Source organism: Danio rerio, chromosome 15, assembly GCF_052040795.2.
Source record: "Danio rerio strain M-AB ecotype USA chromosome 15, GRCz13ab, whole genome shotgun sequence".
NCBI lineage: Eukaryota > Metazoa > Chordata > Actinopteri > Cypriniformes > Danionidae > Danio > Danio rerio.
In genome coordinates, this window is record NC_141035.1 from 23,581,019 (window position 1) to 23,607,299 (window position 26,281).

The following is a 26,281-nucleotide window of genomic DNA, read 5'->3' on the forward strand; positions in this document are numbered from 1 at the left end:
CAATCACACAGTACGTTCATAAGACCTACACAAGTTAAACAAATATGACTCACGTTAATATACTTTCAGCCAAGACATGACGATACTATCATAGATGATATTGGCATGTGTGTGGCAACGTTATAATATTCCTCACTCTAAGTCTGTATCATATATCATATGTATTATTTCTCGGGAAAGCCCATATTTCAAATTCAGTTCTCTTTTCGTGCCCAGACTCGCAATGAAACCCCATTTTGTTCCATATTTTATCTTACCTCAAATTTCTCCTGTTGTTGAACGCCATGTCTCGGGCCTCTGCTCTGACACGTGAAGACCTAATGAACGGTAGCCAATCATGACGTCGAATATTTTGACACGCAAAACTTTGATCCAATCACATTTCCATTTCGTAAAAAGGCGGGAACTGGAGCATCATCAGTGTCGATATAGGGCACCAAGGAGAACTTTAGCAAGATAAAAACATGGACATCAAAGGGGATATTTTAAGTAAGTACATTTTTCTTAACGTTTTAGTGATATCTCAAAGAGTAAAATAAGTGCTTTTTTAGGAATGGGTAATTCAGTAGAGTCCTGCACTGCGAAATATGATCACACTACATAAAAAAGACGTCCATGAAACGTCCAAGAGAGGTATATTACACAAGTCCTTTCTCTGTTCATCCAGTGCTGTCACACATTTGTTTTAAAATGTTTAGCAGCTCAGTGACCTGAGTGTAGTCCTCTAGACATTTATTGTTCACCACATGGTATCTAAGTCCACACCTCCTCAAGATCCCCTGTAGAGGCTCACCCTTCTTCTGAATGTGCTTTTCAATGCTCCTGCCTCTCAACTCGTCTCCCCAGGTGAAGAGCACCAGAGTGCGGGACCACACCACATCCCCGAGAACCCCCACATGTTTCTCTACAGCACGTCCGTCCCTCTTACCGAACGAGTCCACTGGGATGACCAGCAGGAACAGCAGGCGTCCAGGAGGAGCCAGCATCACACTGCGCTGGATCTCCTGTTTCACCTGCCTGCCGTCCGCCAAGCCGAAGAGACTCCAGCCTGGAGTATCCACCACAGCCAGCCGCAGGCCGTCCACCCAGCCGAACCTCCTCACACAGCGGACAGTCTTCTTGCCAGGCTCAAACTCACTGCGGCCTAGGATGAGGTCTCCTACTGAGCTCTTACCAGAATGCCTTCGTCCCAACAGCACAAGTCCCATCACAGAAGGACTTTCTGGATCCACTTACCATAAAACAAAGAAGCCAAATCAGAGGTAAAGTACATTCAGATGCTCACAATAAGCAGAAACTTCACACAGAAATGAATCTTTTATCATTTTCTCAGTCTCCACTTTTTTTTTTTAAACCTGTTTGAGTTTCTTTCTTTTCTTTTCTGTTGAACACAAAGGCAAAGCAGCCGTTGGCTTGTCAATGTTTGTTTTTTCCAACATTCTTCTAAATATCTTCTTTTGTGTTCAACAGAACAAAGAAATTCATAAATGTTTATAACCACTTCACAAGTGTAAGTAAGATTTTCATTTAAGGGTGAACTATCCCTTTAAGACTTTAGTATTTAACACCACCCCCACCCCTGTCAAAAGTCATAAGACGCTCAGATTGAGTGAAAAATATCATTGGCAGTTTGCCATGAAGTGAAGTGTCCTCCGACTTACCATATGCTGTCACAGAGCTGACTGCCATGCTTCATTCCTCCAGCCTGCGAGCCGCTCTTTACTTTATGTCGCATGTATCCGCTTAACTGTTTTCTCAAATAAGTTAATTCCATCCAACACACACAATGAAGTCTGTTTTTCAGAGTTTCAAAGTTCACTCCTCAGTTCTGTGGAAGTCATTTACTGTGTGTGACGCCCATGTGTTGATTATGAGGGTGAGTCTGGTTGGTCTAGCTGTATTTGCTTTGGTCTGCTTAATGAACTCGTGAAAATTTACGTTTCATGAAAAAATTATACCATCAATTAGTCCTGACAGCACATGTTTTAGTTCAGTTTAGCTCATACAAGATAATCTAATCATGGTCTAACTTAATTTTATGAGTTTCACAAGCTGTTTTAAGTCAGTTTAACATAATAGAAGTTCAATGGACTCAAAGTTAATTTGATTTAGCTTTAAAGTTTAAGGCAACCAGGATTTTTTACCCTGTATGAATGTAAAAGGCTGTGTAGTTTAAACAGATAGGGGAATCACTTTTTCTAATGCAACAAAGTAAATAAATGCCATTTTATTTAGAGGGATAAATCTTATATAAGTTAAATAAGCTATAATCTAACTTAAAAAAATATTTATTTTCTCAAGAACAAAGTCTTTTTTTTATTACTGAAAACTGCAGTTATGTGTCCTAACGTTTACTGCATGATTTACCACATGAATACTAGAACATTGTGAAATTGAAAATTGTGACACTTTTTCCAAGTGGTGCATGGACAGATTTTTTACCATCCATCATTGTCCTCAAATAAAAATGAAACTATTATTTTTTAAGTTAAGCTTAAATAAGATGGAAAATGTCAAAATGTAAATGGCACCAGAATACTAACACTACTTAATCTGAACAAAAGTGTCAAATAATAATAACTGGGTTTCTGCAGTAAGTCTTATTTAAGACTTTTTAAGACCATTATGAATAAAATGTCAGACTTCTACAGGGCTAACGCTTAAGACTTTTTATAATGGCTTGGTTAGGCCAGTGGAAAACTGCCCATCCCCCCTAAATTAAAATCTAGTTTAGTAATTTCTTACCCACATATTTTAAATAATGTGTCAGAACAAGCAAACTCTAGTTTTATACATACAGTACACACTGTTATTTAACTTTTTTTCTTACCGGCAGCTATGGTGCCGGGGAAAAAAAAGTAAAATAACGGTCGTTAAATTACAGTAATTTACCATAAAATAACAGATGTTATTTCTGTATTTTAATGAAAAAAAAGTAAAATAACACAATTTTTTTACGTATAATAACAGGAAGAAAGTTAATTAAAGCATATTGGTAAATAGAATTAATGAATAAAACAATTAGTAAAAGTTTATTAAGATTGTTGCTGATTGGATGGGTTTTGGCCCAATGACGTAGCTTTACAGGGACATAGAAAAATTAAGACTCATTTATAAAGATTTAAGATCTACAAGTTCAGTGAATTTAAGGCTTTTAAGGCCATGTGGAGTAGGGCTGTAGAAAACATCTTTCAGCATTGTTACTGCAATATGCGCATCCGCAAGTCACATCCCAAAGATATGCAATGTCTAGTCTGAATTATAGTTGACCAGGAGCTATGGAATTGTATTTAATCACTGTATTTATATGAAATATATATGATTTGTGCAAAAAAAAAAAAAAAAAAAAAAACATTTCTTACTTAGAATTTTTGTCTTGTTTCTAGTCCAAATATCTACATTTCAAAGCGAAAACAAGATCATACGTAAAACAAGCAAAAAACTCTCCTGATGGTGAAAACCAAAATGTTTTTACTTGGTCTAAGAATTCTTTAGATATCTGGACAGGAAACAAGACAAAGCAAAACAAGAAAAGCATTTTTTTTTGCGATTTATTTAATTTCTGTACCAGAATACTGTTGGACTCGCCAGAAAACTATCAAATAGAGCTGTTCAAACCATCCACTGATTATATATTCAACTATATTCTTACTGCAATATTTATCCCAGAAAAATAAAATATCACACTATCATTTTTCCAATATCGTGCAGCCCTAATGCCAACACCCTGAACAACATTAATAATAATAATATATAGAAAATCTAAGTATTCCACTTATACCACTAATTCAATTAATACACTAATTCAATTTATACCACTGAATTCCCTTCCTTGTGTTGTTAAAAATAACAAAAATACAACCTGATAATTGCTTGCAAATTAGCTCCTTTATAAACATTTGTTTTTGTCATATTTTGGTGAGCAGGTGAAATGAACACCACATTTTCCAAATGTCAAAAATTAAATACTCTTTTTAATTCATTTAACAGCTCGTATGAAGTGACAAGCAAAGACAAAACACAATCTCATGAGAGGATTGAAACAGCTCATTCTTCTAAAATTTATTGATACATATATATATATATATTTATACTCTGACTGCCACTGTGTGACTCATCACATTATCTCCTGACCTGTAAGCATAATGTTCTCTTACCTCTGTTAAATAAACCGGCAACAGTAATGGGTCATTTGCAGCACCACTGTATATAGTACATTCTCTATATTGCATCATATATAAAAATATACAGATTTTTCTTTTTTTTGCAAAACATTCTTTCCATGTTGTTCAATGGCATGAGATCAAGGATCCATATACTGTCAGCATCACCGTCATCTCTCCTCTTATCTGCATTTCCATTCACAGCATTTCAGAGATCAGTAGCAGCCACACTGAATAAAAGTCACGCCACACGCCGTTCTCTCACCACCACAGACTTTCACAACAAACTCCCGGGACTCGCTCAGGAAGTTGAGAAGAAAGGGAGCATGGAGAAGAGAACAAAGCATATACACTGAAAACATGATGACGGGTGGGAAAGATGATGATGATGGTGGTGAAAGAACAAGCTGTACTGTAACAGTGCACTTCTGTAACTCTGCAGCTGCCCGCTAGGGGGCGCCTCGACTCTCAAGACAAATACTTAAAAAATTAAATCATGAAGAGAATCCAAAACAAAAATCAAGTGAACAAAGTTTGTTTTTATACATGTATAATTGAGGCGTTCTTGATCAAGAGGAAGGCGCATCGGGATGAGAGTTTGGTTGCAGTGCATAGAGAGATCGAGTCTGAGCCGGGTTATTGCCTGATGACGAGCCGCCCTGATATATTCACACACACACACACACACACACACGTACACACACGCGCTCACAAAGGCACCTCTTTAACAATGCTGGAGTGTGAGAGGGCTTTGTTTGCGCTTCCCCTCATGGCCAGCAGAGAGCGATGATCATTCTGCATTACGGCCCAGAGCAAGCAGTGTGGTGTGTAATGTGTCTTCAGACTATGGGCTCGAGTTCTGCACTTTATCCCTGTCCACAGTTCGTCCTCAGAGTCCAGCTCGCTCGTAGAACAGCACATAGGCGTCGCTACTGCGAACTTGGCTGGCAGACATTGGCGTGACTCTGGAAAGAGAAAGCGATGATCATTTAAATTTGAGATTTAAGAATGAACCTGATGATAGCAATAATATAGCATCTAAGGCAGAGCTGCCCAAACTTTTTTGTATGAAGGGCCAAAAACCAAATATCACGAATGTAAACATGCAAAACTATTTCACATTTGTTGCCATTGGTAATTTCCTAATTTATTTAATAATATTTTAAAATAAATAGAAAACATTGCTTTAAATCATGTTAACTAATGCAGTATAACTTTCAAAATGATAACTTATTGCAATAAAGAACATAAACAATCACATTTACAACACAGTGGAGTTCAATGCTAAATACACAGCAGAATCTGCCTTTGACATGATTTACTCACCAAAGTCTCTGCATTGTTGGGTGACAGTATTTAAACAATCTAAATAATTTACACTATTTCATTGAAACAATTATTTTCACTTAGCTTTTAACAATAAAACAAACAAGGGGTTACATTACATTTGAATTGACAATCTCTAAACCAGGGGTCACCAACCTTTTTGAAACTGAGAGCTACTTTTTGGGTAGCTATTAATGTGGAGGGCTACCAGTTTGATACACACTTCTTAAATAAATACATTGCTTAATTTACTTTTAATAATATAATATTTTTATTATTAAGAATGAATGATATTCATTCATGTAAAGACACTGATCATGGTAATGATTTCTCACAATAGTTGTCAACGATTTAACAAGGTAGGAAACAGAAATATCAACATGCAACACTTTATTTCTAAGTATTTACATCTTCAAATGATCACTTCTACAATATTTTCATTTGCCACTAACAGTTGATCGATTGTGTAATAAATCAACTTTCAGATTTTACTGAATTATCACTAAATCTACAGCATTTTTAACATAGCCGACACTCTTCTAACCATTGCAGTTGCCCCGAGATGGACAAAGGAGAGAAAACACTTATTTCACGCGGCCGCCATTTTAAAACACGAAAGCGAGGCTGTGGTGGGAAGAAACCCAGAAGTATAGGATCAGCACTGTAAACATTGCAACAACATGCTGTGGACTACAAACCTCCAGCTGTTGCCACAATTTCAAAATGCAGAAATGGTGTAAACATCACTTTAATATCAGTCAGTTCCATTTAATTTAAACAATTAAAAGCATGTTAGGCATCAAACAACATCACAATCTCTTTAATTCGCTTAAGTGTCCTCCTATGTTTCAGTTCATGGCTAAACTAAACTGAACTTAAACTCTCTAAAAACTAAACTACACTGTTTCAATTTACTATGATCTTCTATGTGAAGCTGCTTTGACACAATCTACATTGTAAAAGGGCTTTACAAATAAAGGTATATTGAATTGAATTTTTATTTTCACTATTCATTCAGAACGAACCTTCCCGTCACTTGAAAAGCGGTGAAATTATAAATTTGTGTCACTTTCTCTTTGCTGATAATATAAACAGTATAAAGCAATACTTCCGGATTTCTTCCCACCGCAGCCTCGATTTCGCTGTTTCAAATGGCGGCCGCGTGAAATCAGTCTATGGAGATTACATCCGTTCTAGTCTATAAGCACAGTTTTGCTTTCCTGTTTGAAAAAGCTTTGTTTTTCTAATCAAAAAAATGTGTAGCTCTTAATGAGGTTTCGTTTGCTTTTTGGGGGGGGTTTTCACCGGTCTTGTGAAAAAAGACAGCAGTTTTCACAAATCTTCTGGACTTTTTTCACGTGTAATACGCTGCCCCATGGGTAGATAGCATGGTAACGTCAGCTTGTGTGACACGTTCTGAAATGTCTCTTAACATTGTGCTGCTTTGCCGTCACCAAATGAAGTAAGAAGAACCCTTCCACCTATTCACTGCGAAAACAATGTGTTTTTTTTTCTGCCATGTTTTCAAATCATCTCCTCCCTGTACCGCAACCATTGCTGTGGAGACCAGCTAGTTAAAATCAAATATTTTTTTAAAGTTTTATTTAACTTAATGTTATTTTCAAATTTACACCAATGGAAGTGTAATTTAAAAAGAATAGCTACAAAAAATATTAGATGCAGCTTAAGTGGCACTATGGTAAGCTATTTTCAGAACAGGCCCGCGGGCAGCTCATGTGATCCACATGGGCTACCTGGTGTTGGTGACCCCTGCTCTAAACCATCCCCATGATTCTCCCTCTCTTCTCAGATGGGATAGTGGGCCAAATCAAAGAATCAAAGGGCCCTAGTTTGGGCATCTCTGATCTAAACGTAAAATGTTGCAGCCAATATTTTAAGCAGCTCCATAAATCATGGCTGACATATATCCTGTTATAATAAATCAAATGCTAGGATTTTGAGAAACATTTACTTGTGCGTTTCTCAATCATCGTATTGCATTGCATGTTTTTTTATGGCAAATTCACATTAAAAGGGATCCCCTCATTTTTGTATGATTGTTTGATGTAGGGTGTTGTGATGAATGCAAAATGGAAATGGCTGTTGGTATCCAAGAATCAATTGTTTGTCATATAGTGTGACAAAGTGATGAAACATTTCCTGACAGAAGGCCTAGTACTAAATGAGAAGATGGTGCTGTTTTCTCAAGGTTTGTTTCCACTCTTGCTTTAGTAATCAGTTGCTAGTTTGCCTTCTCAATGACAACACAACATGAATGATATAATAACATCATATATATATATATATTTAGACTATTTTGACTGCCGAAGCAGACATTCAAAATTTGTTGTGTGAGAGTGTGAAGCTATGCGAGATCTACTGACAATATGCAAATTCTACATTTTTTTTTTTTGTTAGGTTAGAGGAAGTGGTTCAATCTATAGGAATTTATTTGGTTTTCCTTAGATCTTTGATTGGGCGCCACTCATGTTTTTTCCTCTTCATTGTTTATCAGTATTTGTATATAGCCTCTGCACGTTGTAAAATAATCTTGACTTGGTGGTAATAAACGTCACACTTTATTCTTACATTAGCAATAAAACATTTTTTTTTCTAAATGTTGCATCCTTATCCCTAGAACTTTCTTAAAAAATGTAACAAACAAATACGAAGCAGCTCATTTACAGTAAACAATAACCAATGGTGAAAATACCAGTAGGATTTCCTACAGACTTACACTCATTAGCTACTGTATGTTTCTATCCAAAAATGTGAATTAAATTTATGGGTAAAACTGGAATATTGCATAAAAGACATGAAAATAAAGCAGCGTTTCCATGCAACAAGTCAAAGCGAACAAAATCATCACTACCTGAGTAACTGGTGCCAAATATTAACAGTAAAATTCAAATTTGCTGTGGTAGAAGAAGCTGCATGAATCTTTTTAAATGCATGATGGCATTTGAAGAAGTGAGACGCAGAGCACAGATGCTTTGGATTCTGGAGGTCATTAATAATATAATAACACTAATACTGAAACGGTTAAGGTGTTTTAGAATGACTACAACAACATTTCAGATGTTGTACAATATGTTCAGCCTGCTGATTTGTCCATTCACACACATTTTTATCATCACATGATCTCTTATAACAAAATCACATGGCTTCTTCAATGTCCATACTGGAATTTGTTCGGTAATAGTGTTTCCATTGCAGTTTAATCCTTATCTTGTCCAAAAAAATTTTTTAATCCTACTCAGTTATGCGCATATGTTTGTAATGAGCAATTGTAAAATTGATGCGCATCTTGGTTGATGTTTCTATCAACCGTTTTTTTCTGTGCATATCCAAAATGCTGCATAAAAATAGATGGATGGAAATGTAGTATATGTGTGACAGTATTTCCCTCTGGAAAAAAAAAGAATATTTAAAATAAATATTGCATATGTCTCAAGGAAGAAACACAGACTGACTGATAGTAAATGCAAAATGGCTCTCTGCCAGACTTTCCCCAGTAACGGCTGTAATCAAAGCAGCTCTCAAATGGTACTTGGCTATTAAAGGAAAGACTGAAAACAATACAGAAACTTTTCTGAAGACAACATCTTTTTTTTCTTTTTAAGACATTTACATTAAAACACTGTAGCTGCATTTTGATTTTGCAACGTGCAGTGCTCATGTTTATTCGACAGTCCAAACTTTTGGAAAATCTATTTGTAGCAGTAAGTTTTGTAGTTTTTATAGTGGACCAACGCAAATAAATAAATGTATGGGATACACTGCAGTAAACTGAATGAATATTGCAAACCTTAAACCATGTTGCATGAGCAATTTAAACACTGTCTTGTAATAAACTTTGTGGAAAAGTGAAACTCCAACTTTTGTAATGGAATGCCTGATAACTGATGTGCTGTCATGTGGTAGTCCTCCACATTGGTCAACATTGTGAATCACCCTTTACATAGTATCGAAATGACTAATATCTGAGAATTATTTAGCTTAGCCAATATAGTAGAAAGTGCTTGTGTGAGACATAGAGAGATTAGAGGCATTTTTAAGGAAGAGTGAGTAGGAGGAAGGTTAAGGAGCAAGAGTGAGGAGGAGGATTTGATACAGGAAAAAAAACAACCACATCACTTCTCTGAAAGCTAATGTATGCTACATGCATGGAACTAAAGCAAATACCTGGAGTCATTATACGTGTACCATTCCCCATTTTCAGGATTGCAGCAGTATGCTGTGTAGTGGCCTCCCATAGTCGTGCCTGAGTGATTGGACACTGCATACAGATTATACACAGCACTACCTGAAAAAGGAAGAAGATACAGAGACGATCAAGGAGAAATTAAAAAAAAAAGTATTATTATTTTTTTTTATCTATTATTTAAAATAACATAAATTATTTAAATAACTTTGAAATAATTTGTTATAAAAGTTCTAAAGCCTTAATAAAACACATTTTTAACTAAAAATTCTTTCTTAAAGTTACTATGAAATGAAATTCATAACAGATATTTTCTTCCATATTAAGGCTCATATCTCTGTACAACAAATAATCAGAAACAGAAAAAACTAATGCAGGCTGGGTTGACTGAATTTTAATAGTAATAAGTGGTTGGGATTAAGCAGACCCAGCATTTGTCACAAGAAAGAGGTTCAGTTATACTTATTGAAAGAAACAATAGAGATCTCTACTATGATTTAACGATCTGTACCTTCTTTCTAGAACTGAAATGGAAAACTCTTGTTTTGCCTGTACTCACTGCTTCTGTCAGAGGCAAATTCCCTGAGGTCCAGGTCTTTCATTGGGAAGTTGACAAAAGTAGACAGTTTGCTGGTTCGAATGCGGGCTTCTGAGAAGCGTTTCAGATCTGAACAAGTGAAGCAGTTAAGGAGAAGAGACTGACCACACTGCTGACCTACACCAAACTAAGCCATCAGCACATTCTTGCACACACAAACACCGCCCGCATCTTAAAAGTGCTTACAAACACACCACCAGCGACATCGCAACCAGAGCAGGCGCCACTAGTGAAGGATACGAAGAACTAAAATTTTAGGAAACTTCTGAACCGTAAATTTCTTCGTACATCGCCGTCTGGCTTTGCATCTGTAACATGTCTGGAAAAAAGATATAAGAGAGGAACATTAAAACATTTAATACATATCCATTTCTGCATTTTGAAAATGTTAGGAATGAATGAAATGATTTACAGGCTTCTCGTCCCCATCAAGCACGTCTTCTTTTGTAAAGAGCCGCATGCAGTCCATTAGGCTCACCTCTCCATAGCCCTTCTAGGCAGAAGAACACCATTAACACCCACTCATTTCTGCAAATGCCAAAATGAACACTGTAATGTACAAACTAGCTAAACTGACCTTGGCGATAGGTAAGGAAAGATCCCAGAAGGGATCGAACACAGTGGAACAATAACCGCATTCGCTGCAGGTCAGAGAGCTCTTTAGCTGGCCTACAAACAGATCTGAGGACAGACAGACACATAGCGATGTTACACTTAATGAAGAAACACACCGAAAACACTTTCAGCTGTAATGCAGTGCTAATTTAATAGTATATCAATAATACTACAAACACTGGTGTAATGTTTACTTACCTACAATTTTGCTGTCTTCTCTCTCTAAATACTTAGACCACATCTTTTTCCCTTTTTCTTCATCACTAAAAAGAATTAACAAGATACATAAATCATAAAATCTTGCATATATATGGAGGAAAATAAGTATAGTACACTTACGGCAAGTGGTCAAAATCTTCTGTGTTTCCCCGTGGCCGGACCGTGACCCTGTTTACTTCATTGTGCAAGCCGTCAAGCAGGAACCGTAGAAACTCCTGAGCATCCTGTTGACTGGAGAGATAACATAAACAGCTTAAAGCATAACACAACTACAGCTAGCTATTGACATACGAGACATTATAAGATTTTCATTTACTTATAATTTATGTTTTGGCCATTAACATAAATTAATGCAATAATTATACTACTTGATTTATTCATTTTAACATTATATTGTACAATATTAAATCCAATAATGAGGGAAAAAGTAAAACAACAGTTTGTATAGTTTGTCAAAAAACAACAACATTATTTTACATAATTATGAGAGGGCACTTATATATGCAAGGCCTAGTACTGTGACATTACGATGCTTGGACTTCGAGCAGAATAAGATGGACGTAGGATTAGACTTACTTGTAGCCCACAAATCTGGGGGCGTATCTCTGAATCTGTGTTTTGAACTCAGAGGGACTGACAGCTTCACTGCTTGAGGAAGTCCACATTGTCTGGATAAGCTTGGCAAACTCTGAAAGCAGCAAAAAGAGGCTTTCGGTTTACAGAGAGAAAAGCACTGACCGCTGTGAAAGAGGCAAGAGGTGTTTAGTGTTGCTCGCACGCACCTTCCATGAGAGCAGTGTGTGTGCGGTTGTTGTTGTTGAGGTCTCGGCGGTGGGAGTTGTGAAGACAGTAGTCTCGCAGGCTCTGTGTGTTGCTAAGACACTGGAGGATGGAGTTCATAAAACACTATTGAGGGAAAAATAGAGAGAAAGAGAAACGTTTTAATTAATTAGTTACATAAATTCTATAATTAAAGTGTTACTTTTGACAGCCCAAATATAATGTATATTTAAATGCCTATAAACATCCCTACAAAAAGGATAGCATGAACACGCTCACTAAGCAGATATTGGAAAGATAGCCACAAAACAAAGTGACACATTAGTCTAGAGTTTTATAGCAGCAGCAGCAGACTTGACTGTGATGTGTAAGAGTTTATTTTTGGACTGTACACACACTGTTGCCTGGCAAAAGCAAGTTTAGTGAGGGCAAGAGCGAAGACACATCATGAAAAATAATCTTGCCAAATGGAAATAGACAGAGGAATGTGAAAGTGATATGAAAACATTCTGCTTCATGCCGTTTGGTTCTATCAACTGCATATCGTGGGATTTGACAGTTTCCATCTATTTCTTGCATGTTGGATGTGTTGCATGTGACCTCTCTATTTATAAACTGAATGACTAAAAAAAGTGAATGAGGAAACTGGCCAATAGTGAAACACTTACAATGATATTTGATCTGATTTATGAAATGATTTGCCCTAGGCGTGCGAACATGCAAATGACAGTTAACACATTCTGAAGGCGTAGTGTGTCATTTCTGTACAACAAGCAGCTCTAAAATCTACAGGTTGATCCAGTCACACAACTGATTGATCCAAAAGTTGACAAGAAAAATCCCATATAAAGTGACAAACTTGACCTTTAAAGTCCCCAAGAAATCAAAACTAGCCATATGATTGTGTTAGCTCATATTGCTAGTTTTGTGGTGAATGATTCATCTGTGCATGTCATTAAGAAAAAAAAGCTCTTCTAATCTTTGATTGAAATCAGAAAATGCACTTCCTGTATTTTATTTTTCAGTTAAATTATCAGATTTGCGTCTGTCTTCTTGGGTGTAGATATATTAAACCACGGAGCTCCAACTGTCAGTTTTGACAACAAACAGAAATGGTGAGCAGGAGGTGTCTGTTAGATTGTAATAACTCTCCCCAAAACACTTTCCCAATTTTCCTGAATGAAATGCCAACTTTACTACATCTATTCAGCTCACGGTAGAACAAGTCACACCCACTGTTTTGTCATTTAATATTCAGATTTTCTAGAAACTGTGTCACAATACAAACAAAATAAAACTTCTGGTTTATACAGGCTTTAAGAACAGCATTAAAAACACTTACTGTATTTCCCAGATTACGAAGCCCGACCAGGCCCTGGGCACTCTTTGAGTTCTAGAAAAAAAAAAGTAGATGGATGAGATGAAATGTTAGCAAAAGTCAGCTAGTCACATATTTCTAAATCATTTATCTTGTGTCAGAGATTTACACAGTAAACATTTTTCTGTAAAAACACAAGGCATTGAGATGTACGTTTTTGAAAAGTGACATTTATTTTGACTTGACACCGCATCTAAACATGTCTGTCTAGCGTGTGTTTACACAGCAAAACAATGGGAAAAAAGTGCAGTGGAGTGGAAACACACATTCTGTATAGTTGGCCTTTTAAAGTTATTTCATATTTAGAAGAGCCAAAAATTGTCCACTGCCAGTTGTGGACAGACAGTCAATGCAGCAAATATGTGTGGCAACCTTCAACACAATCTATGCAGGTATCTTTTTTGGCCTCAGGCAAAACTCAAAATAATAAGTTCTGCCAAGCAGTGTTAAATTTGACTGTCAATGTTCTCATTGGTTCCAGGAAACAGAGATACAAATTTCCATATGATCTGTGTTTTGGTGGAGGTGCTAGAGCGCTGAAGCAGACCGGACAGTAATCTGACACTGTGCTGTTTTGTGTCGTGCCCAAGCACGGGAGGGGAAACGTGATCCGCCCTGTGCTGGAACTCTGACGAACTTACCTGCTGCTGGCCAGGATGTTCATAATGAACAAATTTCTTCCGACCGCCTCGGTGGCACAGCAGTCAATATTTGGGGAACAAACAGTTCATGGCAGTTTATACTGTATCATACTAGAAATATTTAACTAACTCATTAACTGGGTATTATCTAAATCCATCTTTCCATGGAAAATGCACACTGAACACCCATTTCACAGGAACAGGCTCCCCAGCTACTCTGCAGAGTAATATCAGCACTGCCAAAAATAGAATCCTTTCACATGGGAAGTCCGCTCATTGGCTGATTTGTCATTGTCACGGCAACACTGATCCCAGCAGCCATCTCTGATGACCACATCATCTTTAAAAGCACTAACCAAGAAACCTTATGAAAACGTGACCATCTAAACATCTGCAAATATGTCCAAATTTATTCTGAGGAATGAACATGATCCTCAGATGGCGAATACATGTCCTGCTGCGTGTCAAGAACACATTTGTGCAAAGTTAAGCTATTTTAAGTTGTTGTGATTCACCATGTCGCAGACATACACTGCTGTGTGAAATGAGACGATACAGTTGTTGTTGCCAAAGCAGCTTGTGGACATTTCTCAATATAGTGGTAGATGTACCCTACAGCTGATAACTTTCTCATTAGTTTACAACACTTTCATTACTTGGAGTCAGGGTGAAAAGTGCCTTCAGAAGCTCTGGATGAACCAGTTAAAGTTGCGAATACCAGCCCTCATCCTGAGCTTGATGATTATATCTCTGTTGAAAAAAAATATATTTGACACGAATAGGGCTGCACGATATTGGAAAAGTCAGACATTGCGATAATTTGTTTTGCTGCGATATAGATTACGATATGAATATAATTCCTCCAGATGATTTGAATATCTCTATTTGGAGATCGACTGGGGTAATTAAGTCTTTATATATGCAATATATCTGCATAAAGTATAATAAATTACATGCATAAATAAATAAACAAGGCTTTATGGTTTTCTGGGGAGTCTATCAGTATTGAATAATCAAATGTAAAATAACAATCATTGTATAAATAATAAAAATTAATAATATCTTTATCTTTTAATCTTTAATAAATTGAATTTTGTGATGTGACTATTGCAGATAGACAAATTGTGATATCGATGCTCAAACGATACATGGACCCTTTTCACAAGCCTGTTATAATGCGTTTAACAGTCTTCAGCTACTTAAATCCTTAAAAGTTTTTAATATTTAGATTTTTTTTAAATGTACGAAAATTTATATGTATTTATGTATGTAGTATATCATCTTTTCTTCAAATTACAAAACACGAATTACAGCTTGTGTGAGGCGTTTCTGATGCAGCGTCTATGAGACAGAAACGTAAATTTAACGTTATTCTCTCCTCTGGCTGCCGTCATCAGTCTTACTTTTTTCCTTTTTCTGTAAGTCTTGATAACATCATCGTGGAGCTTTTCTTTTATTATTTGAGCAAATAGGATTGTAAAAAAAAATTGTTGTATTCTTTCATTTACTGCACTCTAAGTTTTCGTAACTATGATGACTTCCACTTCTGAGAAACCTGGAAATGTGAAAAGGGTCTATTGTTCCCCCCTAGCACCGACTGATATCAAAATGGATTTTTAAAACCTTCCTGTAGCTCAAATTGTAGAACGTGGCACTAACCATGCCAAGATTGTTGATATACCTTCAATTAGATGTAAGAAGCTTTGGAAAAAAAAGCATCTGCCTTATGCATATGTAAACTGTAAATGTTTTTATCCCAGAGATCACACATGGAAAGTGCTGAATATAGTAGAGATTGTTGATTGATAGTAGTTTCCTTGGCCGATTCCAATCTCTGATTTTATCTTGTAAATGTGCACTGCTGATACAGATTATAGTGGACTCTGATTTTCTTTCTAAAAACTATAATTAACGATGATGATAATGATTTTTTATAATAAAAGTTTCCACCAAATTGCATGAACAACATTTAACAAAACAAATAGTTATACATTAAACTATAGTGAGATAAGAAAAATGAAAAAAGAGTTAATGACTGTAAGCATACTCCTCAAACTAAAATATGCAATATTTTCAAAATAATAATAAGCGCAGTGTGTAATTAAATAATGATGTTCTTGTCTTATGACCAGCAGAGATGGGAAGTAACAAAGTACAAATACTTTGTTACTGTACATAAGTAGATTTTTCTGGTATCAGTACTTTACTCCACTACTTATTTATCTGACTATTTACTATTACTCCTTACATTTTTACACAAATATCTGTATTTTCTACTCCTTGAATTTTAAAATTGGGCTCGTTACTGTCATTTGAATGTGTTTTGTGGTGCGATCTATGTTATATCTTGTCATCGCGCACCTGTGTGCTGCAGTGCTCGACTTTTTTAACTTCTGATCACACACCGTATGTAGGCTTGTTTATTAGGCTTACCATGGTAACGGCAGGAATGAGGAACGTGGATGAGACAGAATCAGCGATGTAAACATGACTAATGTTATGATTATTCCAGGTAATAGACTAAAATGTGTTTTGGTCGACCAGATCACAGGTTAACAACACACATTTCTATTCAGATCTGGCATTTAAATGGGGTTTTGTCCACTTCCAACCACACTGTACTGTACTTCTCTGATCTTTAAACCTAATACGGCTAAAAAAAACTCTAAACTAAAACAGGTAGCAGTAATGAATACTTTTTACTTCAGAGCAAATTTCAGGCCGTACTTCTTTACTTTTACTTGAGTACAAAAGTGTGGTGAGTACTTCAACTTTACCAGCATCGTTTTAATGAGTACCTGTACTTCTACTTGAGTAATGGATTTGTGCACTTTTGCCATCTCTAATGACCGGAAATGTAGCAATGTAAGTTGTAGATGCCAAAGAGATTGGGTTTGGCTTGACAATACTATAAGGTCTAGCAGACATATGCTGTTTATAATAATGAAAAGAAAAAAGCTCAACTGATTAGATTGCTTTTGTAGATGTTCATATGGTTGAATGCATTCAAACAGCTAGTGTACAAAAGACCACCTACTCATTATAACATGATCATTATAGAGCATCGCAAACAAATTCATACTTTGCTGCCTTACACACATTTTGCCATCGCAGAAAATGTTGATACCAGGCAGAAACAGGCATTTCACTGCATTAGTTATAAAGTTTTAATATATCCATGTCTTATAAAGTATTTACATAATAACATAATAACATGAGTGCTTTTGCCTTGCGTTATTGATAAAAAGTAGTTTTTTATGTCAAATCCTTCTCTACTATAGTATTTTTCTGTATTCCTCTGGTGGCCGGAGAATGTGTAAGTGGGTCACGGTGTTCTGTTCGGCATACGCCCCGCTAGAGGTGAGGGAAGACTAATCCTGCTTTTATAACAGCTTGCTGTGAGAGGAAAATGTGGAGCAAAAGCCCAGATAAAATGCCTAGACCGGCGGCTTTCAGTCATCCGCATAGACTGACCCACATTATTAATAGTTAAAGAGGTCTGGTACTGTTTAGAGTTCATACTCTGTTTTATGTCAACTTAGTATTCTGTCCTACACTCCCAGCCGAAGAATTACAGCTGAATGTTCGTTTACGTTTTCCATGAAACTATTAGAACACCGAAAACCTGAATTTACCAGGAATACTCAGTCTTCAGTGCCAGACCTTTTCCACAACAGTACAGTTGATACAAAACTTTAACTAGTGCATATAAATCAGATAGGAGCACTAGGTTCTTTTCCATGTACTAAGAACACACACTAATGTCTTGTACAAAGCACTCGGTCAGTCTAGACTGTCCTGTTTCAGAACTGCAAGATAAAGCCACCACTAGTACTTAATGTCCTTCAATCACATACTTGTCACATCACCAGCTAAAAAAGGTGACCAGAGAGAGTGACTCAGAAATGTGCATAGAGAGGATGATTGCGCTGAAGCACGTCACTGCATTGTGAATGTAATAAAAAAATGGGAGGTTAATTATGTATATTTAAATATACACGGTTGTGGTAAATATATCTGAGCACATTCTGTGACAATGAAACTATTTGTGATGCAGGTAATGAAGGCTCAACAGTAAAGCTCGTACACCAGGCTGGTTCTGACCCTGGTGGCATGGGGCGGGACTGAGATTGCTTCCGGCTGCTGGAGGGAGCTCTAATGGGATTTCTGCTCATTACGTAACAATGAATGGCCGTTCTGAACAGCCTTGTGCGTCACGCATGAGCTGCATGCAGGCTGCCACTGACTTGCATTGCTCGGTTGCTTCACGTCAAAGAAACAATGTAGTGTGATATTAAAATATATATGTGCTTACTCGATTAGATTCAATGTAAGATGCTCTAATTGGAATGTACTTTTTATTATGCAATCACTTTTTATTATGCAAATACTTATTCATTAGAATTTTCACTTTATCTTAAAGCAGTACACCAGCACGCAGCAGTCGTTGGTTAAAGTAAGTAAATGCTCAGCAAGAGCAAACGCAAAATGATTCATTTAGCCTTACATAAGCTTTGACCTGTCAGAATACTGATCCCTCACAAAGACTTAGAGCGAGCTTACTGATGTTGGTTTTGTGCAATATTAATGACATCACAGCATGAACTACTTCTTAAGGCTTATTCAATGGGCCTCAAACTGCATTCATGCTTTAACATTTATCCCTTTTATACTACCATAGTCCTTATTTTCCTTAAAGATAAAACAAACAGTAACCACCTTTCATCTGTTGGTTACAGTATGCAAACAGCCACAAGTGTTTAATACATATGAAGTCCTAATTCTTTGCTAGTAAAATCTGTGGATATCAAATATTTATTTATGGCCAACCTTTAATATAATCAATACTGGTTGTATATTTCAGTTTTACAAAAACAAATTGATTGAGGGTGTTTGTTAGTTAGTAGTAAGTAATAAATAAACACTAGCAGCCAACCTAATGAATAGGAATGCTAGTCAACTTGAATACATGCTCATATTTGAACTACAAACCAAGACAGTAGTCAATGACAAACGTTTTCTATTGGTTACAAATAAGAGAATAGTTCAATGTGTGTCATTAACAACGCTGACAATAAAATAAATTAAAAACACAGACTGGTGCGTTTAAATGAATATATGTTAAAGCTATGTATTCATACCTTGGCATGATTAATAAGAAGCCCGACGAATGTGGAGACCAGCATGGAGCCGGACACAGAGTTTTTCCTCCTCATGTCTTGTTTGAGAAGAGAGAGCGCAGTCGCAGGTGGCTCCTCTGGTATTGTCACTGTATATGAATGTCGCATGCTTGGCATAATCAACGAATCCTTCTGTGGTGAATAAACACCAGCATTTAGAAATCAACACTGTGGACGATTGGCATCAAATGCTCCAACGTTCTTTTTTTAATCCAGAATTATCCTTCAAGTTGATCAGGAAACGACCTCTACAGCGGAGCGACGCGACATTGAGGACGAATAAAACATTGCGCCCTGATCTACTCACTATAAACAGCACACTTTCACACAGCAGAAAACGAATAAAGTTGCTGGCGAAGGTATAAAACGAATCCTTCACGAGACGAGCGTGTGTTGAGAAGTGAAGCTGTCAAGCTGGAGGCTGCGCGCGGCTCCATCTCTTTTCACTACTGTCCGTCCCGCCCACACGAGCTCGGCGAGCGGGCATTGCTGCGCGCATCCGACGTCACTGAGGGCAGCAGGTTAAACACGGCACAATGACGGAGATTTACAATAATCGTGTGCCGTCAAGGACATATTAGTCATTTTAAATGGAGCACTTTCAGAAAACCTTTTATGCAGCTAAAAACAGCATACAAGGAATGTTGAAATCGATTTAAAGTGCTCTGTTGTAGTGAAGTGACACCTCAGACGGAGTGGGAAGAAGGACCTTCTTAAAGCCAGTATTTAAAGCTAATAGGCTGTATCTTTTACATGTTAACTTGCATTCCTTTCATCAAGGTATGTTTTAGTGATAAATAAAATGTTTAGTTGTATCTTTTAAACTTTCAAACGATAAGCAAAGGTGGAAAAAGTACTGAAAAATCATCATGCTCAAGTAAAGCACCACTGACAAAAAAAAAAAAAAAAGTAGCGCAAGTTGAGAGTTTTTGGGAAAAAAATAATATACATAACAATCCTAAGTCACTTTAAAAAGTCTGGTACATGAATGTAATGTGTAAGTATGTGTTATATTATTCTGTGATAAGATATGCTTAAAATGTAATTATAACTTAACTCAGGCCAGTAGCCAGGGGGGGTTGGGTGGTTCAAAAGACCCACCCCTCACTGACAAAGGTCCAGAATTTGCCAGAAATCGCCTGTTACATGAGCTCATGAGCTCCTATGCCATCATAAATAGTGAAAATAACCCATTGAAAAAGGTTTTAAGACCAAGTAGAATCCTTTGTTGGCAGTCGCTTCAGTGTGACTTCAGCTAATCAGTTTCAGCAAATGCATACAAGTATTTTCATGCGGTCAACATCCAGCTGTGCAAGAAAACATTCAATCAAACATAAGTGATGTCTCTTTCGCTACTGTGTTGTTTTTAAATAGAGAAAATATTTTACAAACAACTTTTATTTTTATGACCCATGAAAAGGTGTGAAGCACCAAAAGTGACCCATATTAAAATTAATTTGAATACCCCAGGAGTAGTAAGTTTTACACTGTCAAAACTCTTCCTCCTTATACTCTGCAATATAAAAATGTAGTTTACATCAGTGCTGTTTTCTTTTGAGAGTGTTTCTTTGCAAGTTAAATTATTTGCTCTTTATAAACTATAAATTGAAAATGTAAAATTAACTTAGTGTGAAAACACATTAGACTAATATATGCACATTTAAAACAGAGAAATAAGGTTAATGTATTTACATGTGAAACAAAATCTGTGTAACCTAAGGGGCAAAAATCTGTGACAATATGTTAATGCGTAGGTTATGCACTTTGAACCAAAGCTACAAACTACGAGTGGCCAGCCGTTGGCGCAACAAGAAGTCAATACTTGACAAATACATTCACAACCATGAAAGTGTTACTGAACTGAACTTTAATACATGAAGTAACATAATTTCCAATAATTTACTGGCCCTCAACAACAGAATAATAACTATGTTTTCATTTTAACAGTTAATAAGCTGATGCTGTAAGTCACACTACACACATTTGCACTACTGAGCAGCATCATTTTTAATGATCATGTAATTTGGAAGTAAATATGTATCGTCCACAAAGTGCCATAGAAATAATGGACAGCTACAGGCTACATTTTTGAGAGTCGAACAACCCTTGTTTGCTATTTTCTCAGTCTAAAGGACACATAATCAGATCCACTGCCAGACATTTGAAAACAGAACAACTGTCAACAATAGTGAAAGCAACAAAAGTGGGACAATATGTCTAGTCTTTTGGGCTGGGCTCCATTCTCAACTCAGCTCAGTTGTCGTGCCTCACTAAAGTATTAGAGAGAAGCATTAAACTTTGCCTGTAAAAGTGGCAGAGAAATTGGAACAGGGCATGAACCACTAAACACTAAACCCCAAAAGAGACTGAAGCCAGACTGAAGCCATTATGCTCTTAAGAGATGGTGGGCCAAATGTCATCGGCTGCAACCTGGTTCTGGATACACACTATGTGTACATGAATGTCTCCTAAAAGAGATTAAAGTCTCTCATGAAGGCCACACATCCCGTCGCCCTACTACAGAAACTGTCAACATTTTAATTCATAAGATACAGAAATTGCAAGTGACAAAGACCTTTATTGTCGCATTGCATTAAACTTGATTTTGCTCAATTACGTTTCATTTGACACCATGTTGTTCGGTGAATCTATTTTTTATGACAGAGAACTGCTTTTGCTTCCGGCTATGTGTTGTTTATGGCACAATTCACTGAATCTGATTTAAAGTCAAGGAACACTGAAGAATGCTGAGGGTGTTAATCTATGTTTATACAGAAACAGGAAGTTGGGTGTCTGCTATTGAAGTGGCATTTCAGTGAGCCAGAAGGATCACACTGACCTGTGCAAAATTATGACTGAGTCAATGTATATAACAAACAGCTAGTGAAAGCACTTTCTCGACACGCTACTGAGCACAACAAGGGTGAAAACGTAAAGGAAACAAGATGGATTCTACAGTATGCATTTTTTATGGCTCAAATCCAAATTATGTAATGTCCATCAGGGTACAGCTGTCTTTAAAACAATAAAAATGTATAAAAAATGCAACTTTTGAAGTGTACAGAAAACAGGGTCAGAAAAAAAAGGCACATTTAAACTATTATGACTATTGCAAATAATCTGAAAAAGAATGCAGACTACCATCTGGACATGTTGTACATTTCATTTTAAACATTTGCAGTACTTTGCATTCTAATAAAAGCCATTCTTTCTGTTGAGCTTCTGAATGCAGTGGCCAATCAGAGGAGTTTTGTCGCCAATGGAAATGGCTTGAGCACACACGTTCACTCATCAGTTCTGGCCACTCACAATATCTCTTATCTTGAAAATGCTGCAACAATTTAAGAAAATATTCTGACAGCTTTAGTGACTGCATAAACTGTCTTGATATGGAGCAAAAAAAAGAAATCCATCCCTTGAAATCCATTTATAAAAGTTAATTTCTGCTCCTGCTGAAGAGCCTTTCTAAAATGCTGCTGATCTGGTTTAATATGCTGTGTAAACAGCAGCACATTTTGATGCTCTCCTGATAAAAGGCCATGTGATGACTAAAACTGACTGTGTGAAATTCAACACCGCAGTGTGTAAACCACAAATCATCATTTGCCAGCCAGCATCCACACACATATCTCTGAACACAGGAAAACACCAGAGGGACACGCTGTACTCAGAAGGAGAATTCAGTCTTCACTCGCTTTCCTTTTTAAGGACCACATGTGAAGAGAATAAAAAGTTCTGAACTCTTGGCAGTCTCTGAAATACACTGTTGCTGCCAAAAAAGGACACACACACACACAAAAAAAAAGAGTAGGTTGTAGTTAGTAGGGTTGAGCCTCATCAAAACAGATGTCACAGGTTTTATTTATATAAAACACAGGCAGAACATTCTAACAAACCCCCTTATTGCAAAAAAAAAAAAAAAAAAACCTGGAACAATGACCAGGTAGCAGAAAACGTGACAGGAATTATTTACTCCTTGGCACACAGAAGTGCAAAGTCTCAGTTTGAGACAGACTGGCATCATTAATAAAACCGCTGAATTGAAAGAGGCAGACTGTGGTTGGGAGATTGTGTTAATGCTGGCCTAGCCATGCAAAGACTCTCTGTAACATTACACTACCATCGACTGGGAGACCACAAAATAGTTCAACTGTACCCTGAGACAAGGCTAGTCATACACCCTGCGTTTATCTTCACTCTGATCAAACTGATTTGGTCAGCACAAATATTTTAGACAAAAACTGATATATTAGGCCAGAAATTGATACTACATAAGAACACAAAAGCACTGCGGTGGTAACAAACGTCAGTACTCAAGGGGCATATAAACCGTCATATGTACTTGTGCCCCTTCTCTGCATGTGGTAATATTCAATTTTACTAGCTTTAACTACATATAGCTCATGGTTGTCCATTATTCTGGATAAAATAAAGTTGAACAGAATTCTAAAAAAAGTTTGTGCCTTTTTTACCCATTTTGTTTTTTAAATAATAGAAGTCAGGGGTGCCCAAATCTTTTTTTATGAAGGGAAAAAACTAAACTTGATTGGTGTTGGTGGGCCGAAGGTAAATACAGCAAACTGTGAATGAAGTTGTCAATGTAATTTTCTAATTTATTTTTATAATTCCTTAAATAATTTTATAATAAATTTAATTGATGCTATTATTTATTTTAACTGTATTAATAATTATAATTTTTGTAAATATTATAATGAACATCTTATAATAAAAAACATGAAGACTTGCTTGCTAATGTCTTCTGCAATGTCCGCTATGCATCAAGTGACTGCATTTATTCATTTATTTTTTCAGATTTATTCACAACATTTAATTGAAACATTTAATTTCAGTTTGCGTATTTGTACCTCAACAGTTAAAAAAAAAAAGTTAAATTAGAAATGGCAATCTCTGTTAAAGGCATTTCCCCCAAACCTCGCCATCATTCTCCCTCTCTTCCCAGATGGGATGGAGGGCCAAATCAAAGTTACCATGGGCGAACTTTGGTCCTAGTTTGGACATCTCTGACCTAAATAAAATATTTTTTTCTAATATTGGTTGAACACTTTTGTGTGAAAGTTTTTAAAAAGTCTATATTTTTCAATATTATGTGAATATAATTATGAACACTTAACTTTTACATTCAGTATTGTGCAAGATATGCAGGAAAACACAACATAAAAGAATACTTGCACACACTTACTATAGCACCCCTTGTGGCAACATTAGGAAAACACCAGCTAAGATTATAACAGGTTTATTTTGCATGCTATCAATAAAATTAGCCACTTTATGAAACACTACCACTCTGCTTAAATACAAAAATGATAAACAATGGTGTTCTTGTGTTCCCCTGTGGGACAGAAAGAATCATAGAGCATATCCACTAATTCTCTTGCATTCAGCCTGGTTTTAGCATAGCATAAGTGGCCTGGATATCTAGAGCATTACTGTGATATTTAAATTGAGTTGACAAAAGCACTCAGACTTACGCTCGTTAAGCTGATTAGTTGCTGAAATTCTCATGTGTAAACTAATGCAGACCAGACTAATCATTTTAAAGTCAGACAGACCTTACAGCTCAGCGCTCCTCATTTAGCCTGGGCTCCCTTGTTGAGAAGTATAGCTTAATTAATGGCATAAACAGCAATTAATCTTAAAGAATACCACCAGAGCTTTCTTAGCATAGCGGAATAAGTAAGCAAATATTTCAATTCATCTTTTGAAGCTCTATAAATCCAGCTGGAGTGACCAAAACAGCCTGACATCCACATTTACACACATACGGTATACATTTAGCAGAGTAGGTTCAGGATTGAACACTAGCATGACCTATTTTCTTTATGATTCATTGATAGCTGATATTTATCCTTTATTGTGTAATTTGTTTAAAATATTGATTTGAAATTTTGCAGGACATATCAGTGTGCTATGCATACATATATTTCCATACTGTGTGAAGTACTATACACATTGACAAACATTTTTAGCAAAGTGAATTTGTTGTATGCAATCGACCGTAGGTTGCTAGACATCTAACTATAATATTCTAACACCACATCTCTACTAGGGCTGCACAATATATCATTTCAGCATCCATACTGCAATGTGTGAATTTGCAATGTTGAGTTGGTATAATCTCTAGAAACCACATTTCAGAGCATGATTTGTGGAGTCATCGTAAAGTTAACCCTAACAGACTGAAGGATCTTCATTCAATATTTTTTTAGACCTGTGACCAAAATATCAAACCAATTTAAACTAAGTAACTCTAAAGTTTATAAATTTAACAAAGATTAATTGTATTTAACGTTTTATACAATGAAGACTATTGACCTTATTCTTCAATGTGGAAGTCTTTTTGAACTTCCGATTCAGTTGCCTATGGGAGAAATATTAATAAACGGCAGAAAACGTTCAAACTACTTGCTCTACAAACAAGTGTGTTCATGACTGAACAGACAAAGCAGAATAAAATAATAAGAAAATGTCCGTCTGCATTATTAAGCAGCATAACAAGCTGTTTTCAACATCTAAAAATAAATGGAAGTGAACGAGACTGTAAGTCTCGAGCCAAAAAGATTCAAATGGCTGTTGCCGTTCGTACACAGAGAATAAGTCAATACAGTGTTATTTTACATTTCATTAATACAGAATGAACCAAAAGACACAAAACAATATTTATATATATATACAGTTGATGTCAGAATTATTAGCCCCCATGTATTATTAGACCGCTTGTTTATTTTTTCTCCAATTTCTGTTTAACGGGGAGAAGATTCTTTTAACACATTTCTAAACATAATAATTTTAATAACTCATTTCTAATAACTGATTTATTTTATCTTTGCCATGATGACAAAAAATAATATTTTACAAGATATTTTTCAAGACGCTTCCATACAGCTTAAAGTGACATTTAAGGGCATAACTAAGTTAATTAGGTAAACTAGGCAGGTTAGGGTAATTAGGCAAGTTATTGTATAACGATGGTTTGTTCTGTAGACAATCGAGAAAAAATATAGCTTAAAGGGGCTAATAATTTTGTCCTTAAAATGGTGTTTAACTGCTTTTATTGTAGCCGAAGTAAAGCAAATTATACTTTCTCTAGAAGAAAAAATATTATCAGACATACTGTGAAAATTTCCTTGCTCTGTAAAACATCATTTGGAAAATATTT

At 36.3% G+C, this 26,281-nt stretch overlaps 2 protein-coding genes across 11 annotated transcripts in view; both read right to left on the reverse strand.

Moving 5' to 3' along the window:
• Positions 1-257: 257 nt before the first annotated feature.
• Positions 258-2,576, reverse strand: LOC147833657 (GTPase IMAP family member 9). The gene is made up of 2 exons (XM_087284122.1): positions 1,662-2,576; positions 258-1,231 (listed from the first exon to the last, which is right to left on the reverse strand). Exons 1-2 carry the CDS (start codon positions 1,687-1,689, stop codon positions 660-662), a joined length of 600 nt encoding a protein of 199 aa, XP_087140248.1. The 5' UTR covers positions 1,690-2,576; the 3' UTR covers positions 258-659.
• Positions 2,577-3,943: 1,367 nt separating this feature from the next.
• The window catches only part of usp2a (ubiquitin specific peptidase 2a), a 38,969-nt gene continuing 16,631 nt past the window's right edge, over positions 3,944-26,281 (reverse strand). For 4 of the 10 annotated variants that reach the window (XM_087282841.2, XM_087282843.2, XM_087282842.1 and 1 more), the window contains exons 4-14: positions 13,248-13,298; positions 11,908-12,031; positions 11,702-11,813; positions 11,246-11,356; positions 11,105-11,169; positions 10,869-10,972; positions 10,704-10,781; positions 10,532-10,610; positions 10,253-10,360; positions 9,675-9,795; positions 3,955-5,128 (exon numbers count right to left, since the gene is read on the reverse strand). In XM_087282841.2, the coding sequence (XP_087138967.1) occupies positions 5,053-5,128; positions 9,675-9,795; positions 10,253-10,360; positions 10,532-10,610; positions 10,704-10,781; positions 10,869-10,972; positions 11,105-11,169; positions 11,246-11,356; positions 11,702-11,813; positions 11,908-12,031; positions 13,248-13,298 (1,029 nt within the window). In that variant the 3' untranslated portion in view covers positions 3,955-5,052. 10 annotated transcript variants of the gene reach the window in all.

Excerpts from the sequence above, each read along its gene's own strand:
- LOC147833657 (XM_087284122.1), bottom strand. The coding sequence starts at position 1,689 with ATGGCAGTCAGCTCTGTGACAGCATATG. Across the intron at positions 1,232-1,661 it reads CAGCTCTGTGACAGCATATG|TGGATCCAGAAAGTCCTTCT; the intron begins GTAAGTCGGAGG and ends TTTTATGGTAAG.